Source organism: Chrysoperla carnea, chromosome 3 (assembly GCF_905475395.1).
Source record: "Chrysoperla carnea chromosome 3, inChrCarn1.1, whole genome shotgun sequence".
NCBI lineage: Eukaryota > Metazoa > Arthropoda > Insecta > Neuroptera > Chrysopidae > Chrysoperla > Chrysoperla carnea.
In genome coordinates this window covers 54,181,962-54,204,805 of record NC_058339.1, presented here as the reverse complement: position 1 = coordinate 54,204,805, position 22,844 = coordinate 54,181,962, and the positions used below count along the sequence as shown (strand labels likewise).

The following is a 22,844-nucleotide window of genomic DNA, read 5'->3' as shown; positions in this document are numbered from 1 at the left end:
ATATATGCCAACATTATCGACGTTTAAAGACAGTTAAAATAATGAATGAGACTTAGGCTAAGGCCACGCAAAATACAACCAGCTGGTAGTCACTGACAATTTGAAGGACTGACTAGTAGTCAGTCTTTCAAGGAATGTAAACCGTGATTGAGAATTTTCATAGGAAACGATCTTATATATTTTCTCATAAAGTCACAAAGCCACTAAGTACCTTTCATTTCTTTAGTACTCAGTCTTCGAAGTTTTATTTTCTCTCTTTCGGTGTACCCGCATCCTTGGCATCCAAATTAGCAAAGTTCTATTTAGTTTCCCTCAGAAATTCGTACGGGATATCTGAAATATCTTAGTAAGGTCCAAATTTTTACCATTTTTAACCCCCAAACTAAAAAAAAAAGAGTGTTGTAAATTTCACCGCTATGTGTGTGTGTCTGTCGGTCGCATCGTAGCGCCAAAACGAATGAACCAATTTTAACTTTTGTTTAAAGTTATTTTACAGTACAGAATAAAGATAAAATATTAAACTGTTGCCTAGACAAAATTTTATGAAATTTATTTTTTTTTTTAAATTTCAAACCACTACAGATATTGTCTATTAAATCACTGAAAAAACAGCAGATGCATAAAAATGTATGAGTCACATTCCGATGTCACCATTAACACTTTAGTCACCCATAAAAATAAAATTGAAAAGAATTCCCTAATACAAAGTAACAAAGTCAAAACTCAAATGCATATAACGACCACCAACTGTGGCATAGTAATGGTCGGTCCTTAGAGAAAACGAGGCTAGACGCATTTCATACAAAATATTATATTTTTCATAAATATTTTCATACCAATAAAAAAAAGGTCATAATAGAGGGTTTACTATTTAAAATGATAGAACATTAAATTTCAATTAGGCAACTTGTATATGAGATATAACTTCTATGTTTTTCAAAGAGTTCTATGGCAATTTTCACTTCCGTGGGCAGTTGATATAATTAATATTGGATAAATCTTCTTAAAACATCAATGTACAATTTATTGAACTTTTCTTTCAAAATGAGTGTACAGTTTGAGGTATTTAATAGTTACCGATTAACATTTAACGATTTCCATTCTAATCCAGTGCAATTACGGATTGATACAAAAGTTTGTAACACTCGATTTTTTTACTCTTTCATTCGATAGGGGTTTCTTGCACCGCCATCTTGGAAAATAATCTTGATTAAAATTTGATGATTTTGGTGTTGTTGGACTCGTCTGTGTTTTATCTTCAAACTCATTTATGTCAAAGTACAGACTAATTATATTTTGCACAAAAACATCTCCCAGAAGATGTGCAAGTAACATTTTTTGTTCAAAAATTTCGTCGGAGCTACTGGACCGAATGTTATAGAAGGGGGATAAGTGAGAGCAAGGAAGGCGTGGCTATAATGTAATGGTCAATACCAATACTTACTCTTAAACCCAGCGAAGAAGGCGAATATCAAACTAGTATAAAAAAATAAATGGTAAAGATTATTTGAAATTTTGTATCAATTTTTCATCAAATGTTGTTCAAAAAAATTCAGATTTATACACGAAAAAACATCATTCTCAAACACCATTCTCAGGTAAATATAGCCCCGTAATGTATAAATAAGTTATATCATTTTAAATGAAAAACCCTTTCATAAACAAAGATAAAAGACAATAATAATAATAAAATCTAAAGCAAAGAGTGTTGCTTGTAAATGTAAAGAAGTGAATCGTCATGAAGTTTATTTTTTTATTTTTTTTTTTTGTAAAGTTAAATAATAATAATATGCTATTATGTTACTTTGCCGGAAGGTGAACGAGTCATGAGTTCCAATTCAGACAGTATTACGAACAACACGACGATGAGCGCCATCGCATCTCGCCACAGCCACAGCCAACAGAGAGAGTTAGTCTATAATCCAACAATAAAATACAATTTAGGTTACAGTAATAATAATCGTCGGTAAACGGTTTTTAGTAAAATGTTATAGTATATACAACTAAGTATATTTTATGTTGGTAGTCTGTGTTTATCGCACCATATTAAATTGGGATTTAAATTGCATCAAAAAATGAAATTGGTTAGTTTTTCGCCTATATAGTTTTATATTTGCTTTGTTCACGTATTTTTAACAAAGTAAGTTAAGTAAATTTATCTGGAAATAATCTCGGAAACTGTATAGAACATCGCTAAAAGTTATTTGGCCAAGTTTTTTAATAACGATTATGCAATCTTTTACCGCGTAAATTTCTAGAATAAGATGGATCGTGATACGGTTTTTTGCATTAGGTTCTAGAAGGTATTAAAAAAGGGTCTAGAATGTATTTGAAAATGCATTTTTCAATTTTTTTTTTCTGATATCTATACGTTTCATGATCATGACCACAAACTTTAATTAACCCCCGAACTAAAAAAAGGAGTGCTATAAGTTTGGCCGCTATGTGTGTGTGTCTGTGTGTTTGTCGGTCTGTGGCATCGTAGCGCCTAAGCGGATGAACCGATTTTAACTTTTTTGGTTTCATTAAAAATTGGCGATGATCTTCAAAATCAATTCAGTTTGGAAAAGGCATGAGATATAAATAATTACTTTGGAAATGAATGGTCAAATAAACTTGGTACAATTTATTTCGAAAAGTGAAAAGGTAAAATAATTAGGTAATATAAAACAATAATTCAAAAGAACAAACTAAACTCAAATATTTCAATTTCAATTAAAATATTTCCAAAAATTTGTCCCAAAAAATGATACCTTTCTAAGTATCCTTTTCATCTCATCTAATGTCCTTGACCATCACTTTGATACTCATTTAAGAAGGAGTGTTATAAGTTTAAAGTGTCTATGTTCTGCGTTTGAAATCAGGCTGCCCAGGTCCCCAGATAGTCCTAGGAATTTTTTAACATCAAATTCATGTCCAGCGACTCCAAAAACCCATGAGTAATCATTTTCAGTCTATTTGGTACATTTGACGGGATAATTTTTTTTTTTTTTGCAATTGCCTAAAATAGTTCATCACAAAAAATTCATTTGGTATGGACACAAACAAGGAAAATTATGTCCCCATAATTTTCAATGTTCACAAAGTTTAAAATCACCTTCTAGAGCCTAATGCAAAAAATCGCTTCTCGATCCATCTTAATTTAAAAATTCTCGCGGTTTTGACGTTTTTGGGTTAAATTTCCTCTTCTGTTAGTGTGTAGTCCATATTTTCCAATTTTCCTACCTACTAATTAATGTTATAATACAGAATGGATTAATTAAATAATTGATTGATATATTACATAATAATGAGTACAAAATAAGCGATTTGATGTACATGGTAACAAACACAAGTAAATCATTTAATTAATGTAAAATTGATATGCATAAAATATGCATAAATCAAATAATTATTATTAATATTATATTATAACATTGCAGTTATTATGCATAAACACTGCTCTAATTACCACAATGTAACTTTAACCACAACACAATATTATTGAGTGGTTATAAATCTCTACCCACGAAAATATTTGTGGTATGCACATGCCCATCAAAGAGAGGATGTTTATATCGGTTTATGATGAAATCTTAGAAAAACCGTTTTTGTTGTGAAATCATACATTTAAGGGAATTTGGGAATTTTTATCCTGTGTTAATTTTTTTAAGTATCAAATTCCAGATTGACCATTTGATATTTTTTTCGTTTGTGACTTTGTATGCTAACGGACAAATGAAATTTTTAACCAAACACTAAATTTTTAACCTACAATAAATAATTCAAATTATTATTATTATTATTTTATAATGCTTTTATTTAACTTGCAATGTATGTATGTAGGTATGTATGAATGTATGTTTGTCCGGGTAGAATCTGGCAACTCAATTTTGAAGCAGTTATCCTCAACCGATTGAGCTGAAATTTTACCTAGAGGTTAGTTTGGATGACAATGCATGATATAAAGTAAGTGGTATCCTGATTATTTATTTTTTCAACCATATTTGATATATATGCGGTAGTTAGTCTTGAGATGAAAAGTATAGAATAATTTTTTCTATGAGTTACTCATACATGACTATTCGTAAAAGCTTGAGGCGCTCAATACAAATCTAAGTTACAAGATCCCACTCAAATAAACTTAGTTACAAACATTGAGGTGCTCCGAATCATTGTTAATATTTTATATTGAGCGTCTCAAGCTTTTACGAATAGCCATGTATGAGTGATTAATAAAAAAAATTATTTTATACTTTTGAGTACAATAAAAGCTTGCGCACTAAAAAAGATTTTTTATTAAAAATTTTTTAAATTCCAGAATACCAGATCATTAGCATTGATATGCCCCTACTATTTGTATATTAACTATAATAAATGATTTCTCGAAGAGTGAAAAAAAATATCGGAAAATTTCACAAAACATTTGAAAGAAAGAGGGAAGGAAAAGGAAGCTTTCCAATCTTCATAAGAGAAAAATAAGAAATATTCTATGGCATCAAAGTGACAAAAAAATCAAATTTTGTATGCCAGTGTCTTTATATTGCTAAAAAGTCATGAAAAGTGATTTTAATAAATTTGTCTTAAAATGAATTTCAAAGTTTTTCTTTACTAGTAAACACAGTAAATGCAACCGCTCTCAGGTGCCAGTTGATACCTTTTGAATATCGATTCAAAATACCTTTTGAATACTTATTGGTATTCCATCCTCAAATCACCTTTTTCGTGACTTTCAAATCATCTTTTCCAGTTCTTACAGCATCAACACTGATACTTCGGAAGAAAATTAGTAATTACTCTATTAATCACTCACTAATTGACAAAAAAATCCCCTACGAAAAAAATTATGTCTACAATTAAATAAAATAATATTTCCTCATTTTATTTATTTCACTCAAAAATAAATTACAAAATTAAAGAAAAAACAAAAAGAAAAGAATACTTAAAAATTAAATAACGTGGAAAGCACACAAAAAAAACAGGCAAAAACAATGTGTTTGTTCTATATAATAAATTTATTCAGAAGTACTTACTCACTACAACAAAAGAAAATAAATATATTTTCAGTTCAATGGTTCAGACCACTATTCTCCATTCGTAATGTGTAGTGAGTGGTTCTCTCTCGTTTCTTTCTATCATTATATTCAGCCAGCCTGAATGTGCTTGCTAATGCCTGTGTTCGCTCTCAAGTATGTAATTTACGAAACGGGCAGTATTCCACACAAACATTTAAAATATATACCACATAGTGTGAAACCATATAAAAGAATTTGACTGCAAAGCGTTTAATATACTTAAATGACAAATATTTCACATAGATATACATTTTATATTATACAGGGCGTTTTCATAAACAGGGTGCCTCTCTCCATTGTTAGAACAGTTTCTCATCTGTACGACAAAGTGAAGGATAGCAATTGCATGAGCAACTTCATATAAATTATTGTCGTTTATATTTATAATTGTACACACTTGTAGAACGTTTGTAGAATGTTCTAATATCTATGACTATCTAGTACACATAGATTGATCATCATTAACCGGTCAAACATAGGAGCAGGCAGAAATGACGTTCAAAACAATTCAATGTTTTATGATAATAGATTCAGCAATTTTCGGAAACTAATTTCCGACTCAGGCGTATGTTTACAAAAAGAAACTTTACAAATAAGAACTGACATTTCTGAGCCGGAAGCCGTCGTTTATGCTCGTAAAACATAGGATTAAATAACCTGAATATCATTTCGATCTTCTCTTATGTATAACAGCTTTCATTTCCTGGAAAGGATAAAAGGATTAGCAATCCATTTACTAGATAGCCAAAGATTAGAACAATAAAATACATTTTTCCTACGAACGAGAAAAACAGCGGATAAAACTGCCGGAAGACCAAAAATGAGTTCCATTAACAATGTCCCAATTTTCAGTGGCATAGCCAGTTTGTATGCGATGAGTGTAACATTTGCACAGAAATTTTATTGTCAACTAGATAAAAAATATGATAATTTGATTAGTTTAAAATATGACAGAAGCTAACGGAAAAATATCGAAAAAAGTTCATTTTCGATCTGATTTAGTGACCTCTAAAGACCAGAAATGCCAATTTCCATCAAATTCGAAAGGGAATATTTTTTCCTTTGAAAAACCATAAGTATGTAACAAACGATAAGAGATAGGTGAGAACAAAAGCTTTCGAAGGAATTGAGCGCTTATTTCTCATTAATAGCTTTTAGAATGAAAATTTTTATTATTATCCTGAAAAAAAGAGCTATTTTACCTATTTGATTATTTTAATTATTTGATTCTATTGTAATCGATTACCGATTTAAATTTGAATTTTGACACAAAAACTCAAGCACTATTTATTATATATATCACTAGAAAACCCGTGAACAATTTCATAGCAATGATGTTTTGATTCGGAAAGAATTTTCATAAACATAAGAAACAATCTTTTTAATTTTTTCACAACATTATTAAAAATACCAGGAAAAAATATCTTCTTGCAAATAACTATTACCCAACACTATATACAGATAAACTAAAAATTATCATAGAAATAGATAACAATTTATGCAAAGATATTAAACCGACAAAAAATACACCTCTTCAAAAGATAACAAAGAGAAAAAAAAAAGTAAAATGTGATTTTGTAACATTGAACAAACTGTACTTTCATAATAAAATTATATCGACACAAATCAGTTCAATAATCCTTCTCTTTTACGATTTTTATATAAAGACCTTGAATCCAGTTCATTTCCGGTGATATTTATATGTAGATGTATATACGGAGTATAAGAAAGAAACTAAGAACAACCAAATGTACTGTTTTTGTATACAATATAATATTATACTCTGATGGATCTTTTAATTTTTTATTTATCCAAGACTATAGTCAAAGAGTTGCCAGTGGAGAAGAACGAATTATTAGTTGCCTTGCACGAAAAGAGCCATCAACGACGCTTATTGGAAAGAATTCTTCCACTGTTTCGAAGCCAACAAGCTTAACCTTTAGAGGAATCAAAAATAAAGGACAATCGAAAAAAATTTATTGGCTAAGAGCAAGCAATAATTATAAGTGCCTAGAGCATTTTGAATACGAGTAAAACATCACCTTACGGAGTGAGAGAAGAATAATAGTTATTCAGGTCATAACAGATTAGGAAGCACAAATGACGTTGAAACCAATAGCCACGCCGAGCAGCTATGTTTGGACACATCAAATCAGAATAATTAATTGAAAATCAATGATTTATAGTTGTTATGAAGCAATTATATTTGTCTTTCCACTTCGGCTCTGGACTATGCGATTTCAAAAGTTCAGTTATTCGGACGACAAATCTACCTTTGCCTAATTCTGTCAAGAATAACGACATTATATCACCAAGACTATTTTACAAAAGGGGCAAAGCTTTAATGACAAAGTCATAGTAAAATGAGCGGCAAGTCACGGTTAAAAAATTTTTAGTGGATACCACTATGTCAGTATATGTGTGAACGCCATTACTGCATTGGGGGAATAGTGACATTAGCAATAGTATGGCGAACGAGTCAATGCAGTACGAGCGTCAGGTCCATACTGGTTGACAATACCCACAATAATTCTGGTGGATAACCCAATTCAATACTGTAATATTACTTGTATGCTAACTATCTGCCTCTATACTATATCAGCATTGTAGTAAACCATGCATTTCTTGCATTTCTTTCTTCGTGCAAAAGGGAGAGGATAGAGGTGTCTAAGAACTGTATTTCCTAACCTTCCAATAAGCGCACAAGAATTTTGTGTGGTAGCTCTTAGACTATGTGGATCTTTTAATTTTTATTTATCCAATATTATTATTATTATATTGAATTAAATACGTATAAAAAAAACATGTTTAGGTTTAACAGGTTAACAAACAAGCGAACGAGATGTGCGTGAGTACGGTCTTTTTTTAAACACCAAAGTCAAAATTCATTGTAGCACATAAAGGAGTCAAGTAGGCGGGATTTTTTACATATCATTAAAAATCAACTAAATGAATGAGTACAGCTGGTATGGTTTTAATATAATAACCAATGTATATAGAGACTCCCAAAATAATACAAAAAGAATTATCCAGGAATATTATCTTTACGCCTTCTTCTTAATATGTTAACTATCATAAAATTGTTGTCTGCCTGGTTGTGTGTTTATTTGACTGTCACATAAAAACTACTAAATCAATTAGAATGAAATTGAATTTGCTTTCATGATTTGGCTTAAAACTGGCATTCATTTCATATCGCTACGATGGCGCTAGCCGGAGATATGATTAAACCACAATCTCTCATTTACATCTTAATGTCTTACTCAGCGATCGACAGGGTCAATTATAAATTCTGAAAAACAGAAGACCGGCCGTATAAACTGGAAACGTACATTCCATATCATATCTCGTAAATCGTTGCCAAGGCAAAAACATTTCTTAAATAAAAAAAGAGGAGAGCAGAAGACACAGTCAGACGAAGGAAACCACTCTAAAAGCCTTAACTAAATTCACATTAAACTTATTAGATTGCAGTAGAAAAGGGTTAAATACGCATTGTCGCCACTCGTTTGACTGAATTCCGCATTTGTAGTAGCTTAAAACACTGCTCAATGCACTTTTTTGATTGACGTAAAATTATTCTTTGATTAGCGAGGAACTTTATAATTCTCTTAAATATTCATTGGTGGAAAACAAATTTAAGCGGATTCTTAAAAAAAATTATAAAGTTACACGACAATCAAAAATGTGAATACAACAGCCTTAACAAGCCTTCTGCGTAGTAGGAATACAGAAGGGGTGTGATGCGGAATACTAGGGTTCGAAATTTGGGACCTACTCATCTTGAGAGATGACAGGCAGCTGTACAGATTGTCCATTTTCACCGGTCATAATGGAGTCAATTATCTTCATTCGCTTTTTCCAAGAGAAAGGCGACTTTCCAGGAAGTACAAAGCAACTATAATAGGTCAAGCTCTACTATTATTATTATCTCTTTTTCTATATTATTCCTTGATTCAAATAAATTCTAATTAAACTTATGAGATACCTGATGTGGTTTTCAAAGGTGCCATATTTAGAAAACCACAATTCACCATGATTTGAATTTTTGATTCAATGGAGTCTATAAACCAATTTTATCCAAATTTTCGGAGATTTTATAAACCAATTTTATCCAAATTTTCGGAGATTTATTTCAGATCCTATTTTTAAGTAGTATAACAACATATTTTACATATTTCATAAGATAAAGTATATTAATTTGTAGTAGTGCATGATGTATAATATTTCAACCTCAAAACTTTAGAAACTTTCAGTATTTCTTTGTATAAATTATACACACATTTTGTGTTGATGATAGTATAAGTTGGATCTTCGACATGCTAATTAATTTTTGTGCACAAACCCATTTTTATGAATACGAAATTATAACATCTTGAAAGTCTAATTCTTAAATCTAAATTATACTTGAGTCAAAAATTATAGGTCGCACTCACATCATAAAAAAACCCTTTTCTTTGGAACTAAATAAAAGAGAACGAATTTAAAATGAGAAATAATATTAATGAATGTAATTAAGACGATTGACGCCGGGAAATGAGCCAGGAAATATAAAAAAAACTTACTTTACTTCTTTTGTTTGTATAGATGATCAATGAATGAATGACTGATCTTTCTCGTTAACTTCTTTGAACAAACGTTGATTGGTTCTTGATTAATGAAACGAAAAATTTCACAGGAGCATAAAAATTTAATTTATATTCGATACAAAATTTATTTTTATTATTTTAAGTAAACATCGTTTTGAACTTTGACAAAGTTTTTATCCGAATTGGTTGAAAATGTCAGAAATGAAAAAATATTAATCGATATACATCGAGTTTCCAAGTTGTAGGAAATAACCAAAATTATTTTAAAAACGAGCGTAAGTTGACTTCCATCTACAGAAACACTAGTCACCTCACCAAGCTATGCCAAAACTTTCGCTAAGCCTAACTTAATAAGTAACTCATACATGCAAATCTATTTGCGATATGTAGTATTTCGTGCTAAGGACAAGTATTTGGATTAGATTAGCAAACCTACTTGACCCAAAAAATTAAAAATTCATACTCGTAAATACAATAGCATGTGGGAGTTGGTCTGAACAGTAAACTACACGAAATATTTATAATTCATGAAACAACAAGTCATATGCTTGATCTATGATGCATCAAATATAAAAATGAGTTTCTATAATTTACCAAATTTTTAAATTATTGAATAACCCATAAAACATTTTATATGAAAAACCTTGAGTCACCTATCTTAAAAAAGGTATTCAATTTCGGTAAGCTGATAAGCGATGATACCAAGCTACAATAAAATTGCAAACCTTAATTTAATTTTTATCGAAACAAATAACAATGGTCAAAAGTTGTAATAAAAACACTGTGTCAAAGTTGACTCTTTTATACCGCGTTTTTTTTTTTTGGCGTCGTTAAATTGACAAATTCCATGGCAAAAAATTTAGTCCACGTTATTCTCTACTTGACATATCAATAAAACTAATGAATAATATACACAAGCAGTGGTTTGTTTACTTATTGACAAATTTGTAATTTCCTGCCGGGAAATAAAAATATTAATTTAAAGTTTCTAGATCTTAAGATCTTATACCACACCCGTTTGCTTAACCGAACAAGAGACGGTATAAGATCGATCTTCACCCATCTGATAACCGTATTGATTGATAAACGTGTCTATGATAGCTTGTCTATCGAAAAGTGTCCATGGTTTTTTTAAATTACATTCATCAATTTTTTTTTCTTGAACGATTTATTGCAGACAAGACCATACCATTATTATACCAGAAATATATCATAGTATAATAAGTTTAGTCCCAAATTTGTAACGCTTAAAAATATTGGTATAGGTGTTCATAAAATCACCTAATTAGTCAATTTTCGGTTGCCTGTCCGTCTGCCTACCTGTCTTGAAATTCTTATAGCGTGCTTAGGACATAAAAGTGAGGTCGCGAGGTTCGTAAATGAGCACTTTAGGCCAATTGAGTCTTGGGTAGGTAGGACCCATCTTGAAAACCGAGAGAGAAACAGAACAAAAGTTTATATGTAAAACATATTCCTTATAAAAAAATAAACAACTTTTGTATGAAACATTTTTTTGTAAACATCACTGTTTAGCTATCTAAGAGTGACTATCTTTCTTTTTCTTACACGTCAAAAAACAACCGATGTCTATACATGGTATTTCAACAATTAACTCAGTCAATTGTTTGTATTCATTTGTTATCTAATTAAATTTTTTTTCTTCTGATATCAATTTCGATTGGTTAACAGATCGGTTTATTTACCTATATTTACTTACCTGTTCATAACCTACATAGGTGGTAATTACACCAATCTGTTAATCAATCGAAGTTGATATCAGAAGAAATATAACTTAAATACGAAAAAAATGGTATTAGCATGCCTACACAAAACAAAAAGATAGTCAAGTTATCGTAAGAGTATTTACCAAATCATTGAAATTTTACAAAACATTTCCGATTTGGTTATCTATTAAATCTTTAGTAGCTCGGTGACCATTTATTTTCACAGGCATAAATTTATACATAAACTATTTTGTTTATTTTGAACTAGAAAACACACACCTTACATAGTACCATGTAATTTGGAACACCCTGTATACAAAATATAATTAACCCTCATAGTTATAAATGAATTAAAAATAAAAATTAATTATTATTTCGGTAAGTATTTGTAAGTCAAGTAGGTACTAAAAATATGACTCTTTTTATATTAAAATATTCATAAATTTTCTGTGTGTAAATTTTAAAAACTTTGTAAATATTAATAATAATAATAATTTTGTATGACCTTGTGTCATAAATTACAATTTTAAATATTAATTTTATATTTTGTGCTACCTACGTCAAAGTTATTATGTTTAGGTGAAAAATTCTGTATTTATTTAGGAAATTATACCTACATGAATGACTGACTGACTAAATAATTATCGTTCACATTAGCAGTTTTATGAAGTGTTCAATGTTGTTACGAAAGTATATTTTTTCCTATTAAAAATTTATGCATATTAATTTTTTTGTTAGGAGACAATTTGTCTAATAGTTTAAATGTTGTTCTAGTATAATAAACATGATCAATTCAGATTGTTCAAGAACCAATATTTTACAAAAAGATATCACTCAGATTGGAAGAAGTCTCCTTGTGAGAAGCTTTTACATGTGCTCAAAGTATTTCACAAAGTAAATATACTCAAGATTGGCAGATCCTACCACTTCTACCCATTTTGTTCTTAAATAACCGGTTTTTAAGGTAGTACGAGCGCCAAGGCAAGTTTTGACTTGCGGTTGAAATTATTTGTGTCTTTAATTATTTTCAACTTTGATAATGAATTTTGTTTTAAATTCATAAATGTAGACGAAAAATAAGAATACAATTTTTTGATATCTGCCTTGGTTTTCGAAATATCGAACAAAATTTTCAAAACTTTCAAAATTACTCCAGATTTCGAAAAATTTTATTTTTACTTCCCGTCTTATATTTTCAAGTTATAACATAATTCACCATCAAAATTGACAATTTTTTTTAAATTTGTGTCCCCACTACCGTGCTCATACATGCTTAATTAGTCGGCCACAACGGGGTTTTTTGTTTTCAATAATTGATTAAGGTTTTAACTTTAAATAGTTTTTTTTTTAATTTCTATCGGCTAGTTTTGGAGAAATCTATGAAAACATAACCATCTACTGTTTTCCCATAAGAGCAATGTTAAATATTCTCTAATTTTGCAATCAAAAATTGAGCAAAATTTGCAGAATGGATTTAGACTTAGTCCAACTTCATATGAAAAAATCAAGCCTTTTATTCAAAATTGCCCTGAAAAATTGCAAGAAAAACGAGCTGTTTTAATTTATTTCTGTTTTCCATAAAACTCTGTATATATATAAAATAATTTTACAAAAAAAGAAACAAAAATTAAGTTTATTTGATGATAAAATTCTATAATGCTTTCTGAAATATCGTTCAAAACTGTATTTACAAAAAGTATTTCAGATCTATCTCATGTCATTCGTTTCATAGAAATTATCGTAAATTGTAAAATAACCAAACGAACTTTTTGTTATTTTTGGATTCTAATTATCATACAGTTATTATAAATAATAACTCTACGGTAAGTTTCATAATAATATAACTTTACACCTAATTTCATCAAGTCTTACTGAAAGTCAAAACCTCAAAATAAACAAAAATTTGGTTCGATGGTTTCAAATTTTTATGTAGGCAGAATCACTATTTCCGGAATATTTTCAAGCATCTAAGAGTATTTGATTTTGATTTGAACTAGTAATTCAAAAATAACAATATCAACATACATTTCTCATTACCAAAGATGTTCAAATCTCTGTTTTGAACTAATATAATCGAATAAACCGTAAAATATCATATTTTTTTGTTATCTTATTTCTATGTAAAATATATAAAAACAACAAACATGTCCTTCAATTTAATTTTACTAATTGAGTATTAATTTTATAGAAATCCATTAAATATGTTTATGTAATATGATACTTTGATTTGTGAATCCTATCATAATTCCAGTATGACCTTGACAAATAACTGAAAATATTTCAAATATTTTATTTTAATAAGATGTACAATGAAAATTCTCAAAGTGAATTTCCCATCAGAATGCATGACAAGTGTTCATTAATCAATTGAGTACTTTTGAATTTTTATACGGTGGATAACTAATCATTAATATCGTAAAATCTATCAAAATTGAAGTTAGATTCGCATCTCCACAGGGTCTTGAATCTCTTTTATTGAAGTTACGAAATTTTACAAATAATTGTTTCACCGGTAATAACAAAAAAAAAAAAAGTCAAAATAAAGCAACATCTAATAAAAATATAACACTTGGAAATTTTATAATTCAAATTGTATACTATTTTAAATTTTATTTATAGAGGTTTTACTATATTAGTACAGTTAATAAGCCGGGGTGCATTTGAAAAGTTGGGAAACATCACCGATTTTAATGAAACTTTTTGTAACGTGTTTATAGTACCACAGAACATTCCAAAAACTTAACCTAGCCAAAAGGGGGCTTAGGGCTCAAACGGGGGGCATATGCAACCCAAAATTTTATTAAAATGCTTATTTTGGCTCAAAATTATCATCGAGTAGGTATTTTGGTTGCTGAATCCGAATCCAATATCAGATTACACGTATTAGATTGTCAAATTACACTTTATAAAAGTTTCATTAAGTTCGCTTATTCACCATATTACTAGTTAAGAAATTACGATAACCGTTGGCGAAAACTTTGCAAAAAACAACAACTTTTACAAATTAAACAGATCCGAATCTAGAATCTAGATTCTAGATTCCACAGAAGACATACGAGCCAAACTGTTTAAACGATAAAAGGTTTATTTATTGAAGTTTTACTATATAATACTTAGTTAATAAAGTATTTAGCTGCTTTCCAAAAAAGTTGAAACATGGTAAATAATAACGAAATTTTAAAGTTAAAGAATATTCAAGATCAAATTCTTGAATTACAGTATGAATACAAAGATACAATTTTTTTTTAATTTCTTAAAAATTGCAAAGTTTAAATAAGCACACTCAATTTTTGTACAGGCAAATTCAAATAAAATTTAAAAATCAGGATGTTGTGAACATCTCTAATCATATATGAAACTATCGGATATCCGAAATGCAATCGTGTATCCGTATCCGACATCTCTTATCAGTAAAAATTTTAATTAAAGATTTAATTTTGTTCAGTATTGTGTTTTAGACATGTTCAAACATGAATTAAGAATAATTGACATTGAAAATATTATGAAATTTGAACATTTTTAAAAATCTTATTATTAATTTCATCGCAGCAATCGACACCTGTACCACGCCTATGTGTAAATCTGGGTGGCTCTGGAAACTATAATTTAATTTGCATTCTCAAGACCCCTGTAAAATTTTGTTTTGAACGCTTAATTATTTTTCTTTAAATGCATCTTAACAGCAAAAATTTTTATATAAGTATATACATCGCTATTAATATTTGTCATCTTATGTTGACCAAATAAAATATTTGGACCAAAAACTAAACCTGACCATAAGTTTTTTATGCATTCAATTGTACTAAAAATAACAATTCTTAAAAATAGGTACAAAACTGAAGAGATATAACACAGATGTTCAGAGTTAAATAGTCAGCGGATGTTTTAAAAACTTTTCACTGCAGGTGTTTACGTAGCCCATACATGGAACTGACTTCTTACTACAACGCATCTACCTTTCCGTTTAGTAATACTTCATATACCTTAAACCTTAAAAAGTTTTTGAAAAAAGTTGCCTCTGAATGACATTCAACTTGAGAATATTACACAAAATTTCATCACATAAAATTTTTTTAAAACAACACTTCTTTTATGAAACCGGATTTATAATCATAATAAAATAACGGTTAATTGTATACACTTGAAATTTCAATATTCAAAGTACTCTCATCTACCCTCATTTAAAATAAAACATTTTGTTATGCAAGTAACATGTTGCTTCGAAGACCACCGCAGCGTGTCAAATAACTTTAATTTCAAATAAAAAAAAGAAACTTACATATTCGCTATGAGATGATCGTCTTTGACGAGGCACGCAAAACAACGTCACGATTCTTGATTTTGAAAAACAATCACACAAAAATTTTTAATCAAACATTTAAATTTACAAAAAAAAAAAATCAAAATAAAACTGAAAACAATAACAAAACTTTTTAAAAATCACTTTAAAAAATAAAACTTAAGTTGTGTAGTAAAGCATGCTACTACTGTTTTCAAACTGCACTTTTAAAAAACTAATTCTTTATAAACAATAAAATAAAAACTCAAAAAAACACGAAACAATATAAACAAATTTTATTTAAATTATATCCAACATTTTTTTAAGAATGTTTACTAGAAATATTGGTTTTCTAGAAGAATTTTTTAATTAATGGTTTATAAACAAAAAAAAATTGTATAAAAAGTTTAAACACTGGGTATATAGTTAGTACCAACAAACTTTAAAAACGATTGCGACTCAAAGAATGAAAACAAGTATACACAAATATTCAACTAAACATGCTAAGTTTATACCTGCGCATTAATACACATATAATTTTATTTAAAATGTTTATATTTATGAACGCTAGGCAGCAGCACAATCTATCCAATGTTTTTTTAAAACTTTGTTTTAACAAGTTTGTCATTTGTTTTTTGTTTTTTAACGGTCGTGACATAATATAACATAATAACATCTAAAAGAATTAATTTGGTAATTTGTTTGAAATTTTAGTAATTTTTTGTGGGCGGTTGTGAAAATTTTGAGGAAAAGTGGTGGAAAATCTTATTCTATAAAAAGGTAAGCATGACATTGTATTTTATTTGAAAATATTGATAATTTATTTGAGTTCGTTAATTTTACATGCTCTTCAGTAGTCTGTTCCTCTTGGCATAAAAATATTTTGAGTTGACGAAGGAAATACTATCTCAGATTTTCTAATTCTAAAAGATTTAAGAAACTGCCTGTAATGATGTGATGCGATCATGGACTAAAAAAAATAGACTGAGCCCTATAGTTACTTAATAGATATGTACTTTTTTTCGAAGAACAATATGATTTAAAACTCGTTTTGATGTTTACCATTTTTAAGACAGAAGGGGTGAGATTGAAAAAATTTAAACTGAAAAAAGTCCGTTTTACTACACACAGGTTAGTGTGATGCCAAAAGTAACACAAATACTTAAAGCGATTCGAATAAGGATGCAAGAATTCGGAAAAAAGTCCTCCTTGAGCTCCTCTCGCCTCGTGTATTCATGTTACTTTAAATATCTGCAGAATTTACTTCTGCAAAAATGCTTCTGTTGTTTTTTATTTTCTATTTTTGAACTCGGATCCTATCCACTTAGGAATTATGCATATATAAGACTTCGAATTGTAAAGATACTCCAAATATTCTTTGTGGGTAGGTAAGTTTAAAATATCTATTTAAATAAAAACAGGGCAATAAAATTACGTATAAAAGTATAAAATTTATTAAATAAAATATATTAATAATACAAAAAATAACTATTTCTATATTCTAAACGGTAGCATAAATTCGTTCGTTAATTTTTTTTATATTTGGACGGTATCCAGAAAACCAAATTTCAAGATACTCCATTTCTTTAGAGACTGATTTAGCCAATTTTTATTAACTTACAAGTTAATGTTATAAAAGAGTGACTAAAGCATTCCATAAATGGTTAATTAAGTATGTCTTGTTATTCATAACGTACACACACACAGAATTTCTTGTACAGTTTTTCCTAGAGGAAATCCTGGCGTGTGTGTGTTTTATTTTAGGCTTATCAGACGTAATGTATGACCTAATGTTCAGCTATTAGTTCATATATTACGTAGGTACTATAAAGTACTAAAACATTTGGAAATTGTGGTAAATTGAAATTTGATTTCGTAAAATAAGTTATAACGTAATATAAGTCTCTTAAAATATTGCATATTTTTATTTCCATTCTCGAGTAGAGGTTGCCGTTTTCGAAGTTAACAGTTGGATCGTATAGAATTATTTTTAAATGGGGACATTTCAATTTTTCTTCGGTAAATTTATCGAATGCATTCCAGTTTTTAAGTTAAAATGTCGAAAGTTTCCGGATTAACATTCCCCCAACAAACAATACAGAAACGTAGGGGAAACATTTTAGTTGGTGGCATGACCAATGAGCAATGATATGCTAATTAAAATTAACAAATTATGCCTTTTTTAAATAATATGTGGGTGAAAAATAACGCCTAAATGGGTAGAGGGTGTCAAATTGTGATGGTTATGCACCTAATAAATTTGCTAACTTGTTCGAATGGGTAGGCTGTTTTTAAAAGTAGGGTATATTAATAATAATCATTTTTCATCTGACGCTATTAAGAATGAAAAGAAGAACTAATTGGAAATTAATCTAAAATAATTTTAGGCACATTTACCAACATAATTGTTTATCCGAAATTAAGTCTTTTAACGTTTTCTGACTCATCAAACGCATTGTATGTGTTTGTACGGCTGACGTATATAAAAGGCATAAAATATTATTAGCTACTTTTAAAGCATGGCATTTATGGTACTCAGAACACCAATAAGTTTCATGTGCTTCTGAATTAGCATCCTCTTCTTCGGGATCTGCATCGTTCGTTGGCATTAAAAATGTTTTAACTGATTCATAATAAAACGTTCGTAGAGTGTCAAGTCGATGCATACCACTTAGAGAACGTTTTTTTGAAACTTGCTGAGCATTTCTGGATAACATAAATTTTTTATCATCGGTGTTTATGAGTAATAACCTAAAAGGAATTTTATTTCAGAAAATAAATTTAAAATTTATTTAATATTAAATACCCTAATATTTCAGGTGCCAACTGTAATGATTGTGGGAAATTTCTTGGGTAACATTGTTCGGCTGATTTCAAGACTTCAACCATTGTTTTAAAACATTGCACTACAATGTGATCAACTTCAGCTAATTCTGGTGCAGGTCCACAAATTGTACAAACTACTACATTTTTTATTAATGTACATGTTACTAATCGGAAAGCGACCTAAAAATTCGACAATTAATGGTAATTTGAAAATAATATAAATTAGGAGTATACCTCAGGACTTTTATATGGTAGAAAAATAGGAATATCACGAGCTGTTGCTAGATTATCTGTGGATATCAACAAGGAAAGCAACTTTCGTTCATCAGGATGCAAACTCCACCAATTTTTTGTTGCTACGGCAATTCGCCCGTGGATTAATAGACAGCCGTATAATGAATCCATACATTCGGCGTATGTGTCCAAAACTGTCTTATGGAAAAATAAATTGTAAATATTTTTGAAAGGGAATATAGTTCGTAGGATATAGTTACTTGTAATAAATGATTTTCTGGAGTTAAAATTACTTCGGATAAACCAACTAGATCAACAATTTCGTTAACAGTCGAGGCTGTGTCTACACATTCTAATAATCGATCTATCAATGGAAAACTTATCTACAAATAATTAAGAATTATTAGTCCTAGGCGGGTTATAAAATACAATTCGGATCGTTACCCGCAAATCTCGTTTTAAACGTTCTACATTTCGTTGATTTTTAATATCTTCTAATCCGACTGTTAAAACCATGGCATGGAATATGGATTCTAGCAATAGTGAGATAATTTCTTCGCTCGTTTCGTGGGCTATTCCAATTAGAACAATACTGAAACAAATTGATTCTCAAGTTTGGCATTTATTTCACTGGTATCTAAAAAACTAACCTATCTTGGAACTCTTTCCAAACAATTGCTGCATTTTCTGTTCCTGTATTTAATAATTCTATATTGTGTGATTTTCCAAACATATGAACCCCATTTAAAGCCGCTACGGTTGAAAAAGGAAGCTGGAATCAAATGAAAAATTACGAAAATTTCTCGAAGGGTAAAAAGTCAGTACTTACATTTATGGTGTCCCCTTTTTTACGTATGAACAAAGGTAAACCTCCACTGGAAGTTAGGCACATTACATTTAAAGACATCTTTTTTATTTTTCAAATTGGAAAATGTGTTTTCAAATTTGACATTTTGTCAGCGTATGTAATTATCTTTTAGTTGAAAGTTTTTCGCACAGATGTGAGGGTTTTTATTTCACATGTTACAGTCCATCTATTTGATCTCGTACGAACTGTATCAGGTTAAACGTTGTTAGTACCAGAATTATATTAGAGATGTCTTTAGGGTGAAATGTCATCTTGTTCATTGTTATAACTGCCATCTATGGTATCTTTTATACATGAGATAAAGTAATTTCATGCCGATGATTCTTCTGCATTCAATTACTTTCTTCTTTGCATTGTATCCTATCGACCATTTATTCTCTCTTTGTTTGCTCCACATGATTTTATGTAACAGCGCAATCTCATTAAAGAGAAAGAAGATGGTTAAAATATGTACCGTTCAAGGTAAAGGAAAGAAAATAATGTATAGGTGATTGTTATATTTCTTTTTAGTTTATTACTCTTTGCAAACCAGCAAAAAAACCGTTCTCTTTAGTAAATCTATAGATAGAAATGTACTATTTCTCACTGGTTTTGAAACTTTTCGAATATTGACAAACATTTCAGCCACGGGTCAAGAGAAATCTTAGCCATGGTCCCTCTCTCATATTGATGTGTCTCAGTTCCAGTTACATGGTACTGAAATTATCGTCTCTGACAAAACTGTGTGCCTTGTCAACATTCGTGGTGTATATTTCTTCAGGAAAGCGCATAATAAGTTCGAGAAAATTTTGGACTATTTACTTTATCCGAAATAGCCATTAGAGCATTGCTATATCGATATGTTTCATTAAAGTAATGGTACAAATGAAATTGCTCATTTAACATATCTTTGAACAAATTCGAATATTTTGTTGAAAACAGTTTGATCTGATATTCTACTTTTTGGTCCTTAGATAGGGGTCCAGTGGATATGGTACCAATAGAAGATTTGTTATAAAACACATCAATTAAAACAATATCTCCGATATTGCTTTCATTGTTTTGTGTTTTTGTGATTGACTTGAAAGTAAGTTCAAGTCAAGCACGACCATTCAGCGAGCATCATCAAAGTATACTTTGTGGTAGGTAAACGACCTTTAGTCTTGTTTTGATTCCACGTTTCCAAATTATATTCGGAACACATAAAATTTGTTAAGTTGATAATTTTAATTGTTGAACTTTGATTGTTACTTACGTACAGCATACAAGCAAATGAACTTTAAGAAATTGAAAGTAACAACTGATTAATGACGTAGAAGTCTTACGCAGCAGGTGAATTAATTGACTTGCATTGTTGATAAGGCATACTCTACTAATAATCTAAAAATGAATCATCTGTATACCATAAAATAATAATTTTATCTTTGTTATTCCACCATGTGTTGGCGAATAATCAGAGAGAAATGATAGAAAGCCATGCGCTAGCTAACCCCGTCGTTTGCCGTTTGCGTGTGTATATGTCGATGTTGAATATACACAATAAACATAGGAGGAAGGCGTAGTAGCGCTGACAACTTCAGTATGTCGGACGCTACTGTCAAATGTACAACAATTATAATCGTGTAGTGTCGTTGATCCTCGTGGTTTCTAATATAAAATCAAAGTGATTGTTTGTTTTTTATAATTTGTTAGTTTTTTTGTAATATTTTTTGAATAAAATTCTAGTCAAATGTTAATAATGAGGCGTAATGTTAAAGTATTGTTATTATTTTCGATGGCATGGATGTTTGTGATTGTTTACTATCTTCAGACGGGTCGAGAGGGAAAGGTTTGTTGATATTCATTTGTTTTTTTTACAACCCTTAGTATAAATGAAAAAGAATTTTGTATAAATGGTATCGTTTTCGTGATGTTAATTGGAAAATTTTTGAAGGATTTATTTTTAATGGTATTTTCATTCATAAAATCCCTTAATTTAATGTTACTCCTGTGAATGGACAGTTTTTTGTTTGTATTTTTTTAACTGTCAATCTCTCGTGATTTGACGTTTAAATGACGGTGTCGTTATTTTCAGCTGCAGTTTGTTTATTTAATGTTGCGAAATTTTATTCAATGTTTTGAAAGGAAAAATTTTATTTTTAGAATGATTAGATAATTTTGAACTTGGCATGTTTTACTGATTAAGCATTTTTATGACGCTTTTTATTGTTTGCCGGCTTTTGAAATATTTCTTTCTATTAAACGTTGTAATTTGATGTATTCGATACAGTATATTAATTTTTTTTATAAGCATAGTAGTATACTTTTTTTTCGGAATAATTTTAACTTCTCGAATTACCTATTTAGTAATTTACCCCCTCGTCACCTTTACGAAAAAGTGATGCACATCTAAGGATTTGGATGATTTTATATTGTGGAGGGTAGAGGTAATCCTCCATAAAGGATGACATTACCATTTTTTACAAGAGGATGCACCTTATTATTCCGAAGATATAAGTTTTAGTGTTATGGTGTACTTTTATGTCTTCTGCATTCAGTAATTAGGCATAAGATTGAATATTTTTTGTAAACATTATTTTTTGTGGTGAGACATAGATTAATCTTCCCAAAAACTGTGATTTATAACTTACATTTAAAATTTAAAAATACATGCTTACAAATTGTATCTGTGGTTACCATTGATTTATTCATGAAATGTTCTCGTAACCTACTTGTTTAGAGGAATTTGTTATAAAATGTAGAATATAAAATTGTATTTTTCTAACTGAAAACTTTTTTATATTTGTACACGCAATCAAGTTTTCACTCTTAAAACTACAGCGAGAAGAAATATTACATTGTTATATTTGCAAATGAAAATTGTCTTTGAATTCGAATCTAGAATATTAAGTATAAGAATGTTTATGGTTTCTGTGCATAGAAAAAAAAACCTATGAAGAAAAGCCGAGCAAAATTACAGACAAGAAATTTTCCTCTTACTAGTAGTATGTATAAGAAAAAGTATTATTCAAATCGGCTCCTTCAATAATTATATATTTACTCTATAGAAAAATCATATCTAAAGTGACGCACGATCAACAGATACCTGGGAAATGTTAAAAATCGGGACATGCCGGCCATGGACAATTTCCGGGGCATAATTTTTTAAATTGAATATCAGTGTGATTTTCTTTAGGCTATTTATTTGGTGTTAGGCTACTTTTAACAATATTTTTGGCTTGGTATCATAATTTTGAGAACTTAAGAAATTTAAGAGAGGTCATGTTAATGTGTAATTCCCATTATCAGAAA

The 22,844-nt window shown here is 29.5% G+C and overlaps 3 protein-coding genes across 4 annotated transcripts in view; 1 reads left to right on the top strand and 2 right to left on the bottom strand.

Moving 5' to 3' along the window:
• Positions 1–15,783, bottom strand: part of LOC123294723 (signal-induced proliferation-associated 1-like protein 1) — a 179,491-nt gene extending 163,708 nt beyond the window's left edge. For both annotated transcript variants that reach the window (XM_044875845.1, XM_044875846.1), the window contains exon 1: positions 15,647–15,783. The gene's annotated coding sequence lies outside the window, so the exon portion shown is untranslated. The remainder of the gene's footprint in view (positions 1–15,646) is intronic.
• Positions 15,784–17,158: 1,375 nt separating this feature from the next.
• On the bottom strand, positions 17,159–19,662 carry LOC123295056 (protein fuzzy homolog). Its single transcript, XM_044876265.1, has 7 exons — positions 19,536–19,662; positions 19,357–19,478; positions 19,151–19,298; positions 18,967–19,089; positions 18,707–18,904; positions 18,453–18,652; positions 17,159–18,397 (listed from the first exon to the last, which is right to left on the bottom strand). Exons 1-7 carry the CDS (start codon positions 19,611–19,613, stop codon positions 18,040–18,042), a joined length of 1,227 nt encoding a protein of 408 aa, XP_044732200.1. The 5' UTR covers positions 19,614–19,662; the 3' UTR covers positions 17,159–18,039.
• Positions 19,663–21,124: 1,462 nt separating this feature from the next.
• Positions 21,125–22,844, top strand: part of LOC123295325 (polypeptide N-acetylgalactosaminyltransferase 2) — a 504,171-nt gene continuing 502,451 nt past the window's right edge. The window contains exon 1 of the mRNA XM_044876633.1: positions 21,125–21,381. Coding sequence (XP_044732568.1) covers positions 21,283–21,381 — 99 coding nt within the window. The 5' untranslated portion in view covers positions 21,125–21,282. The remainder of the gene's footprint in view (positions 21,382–22,844) is intronic.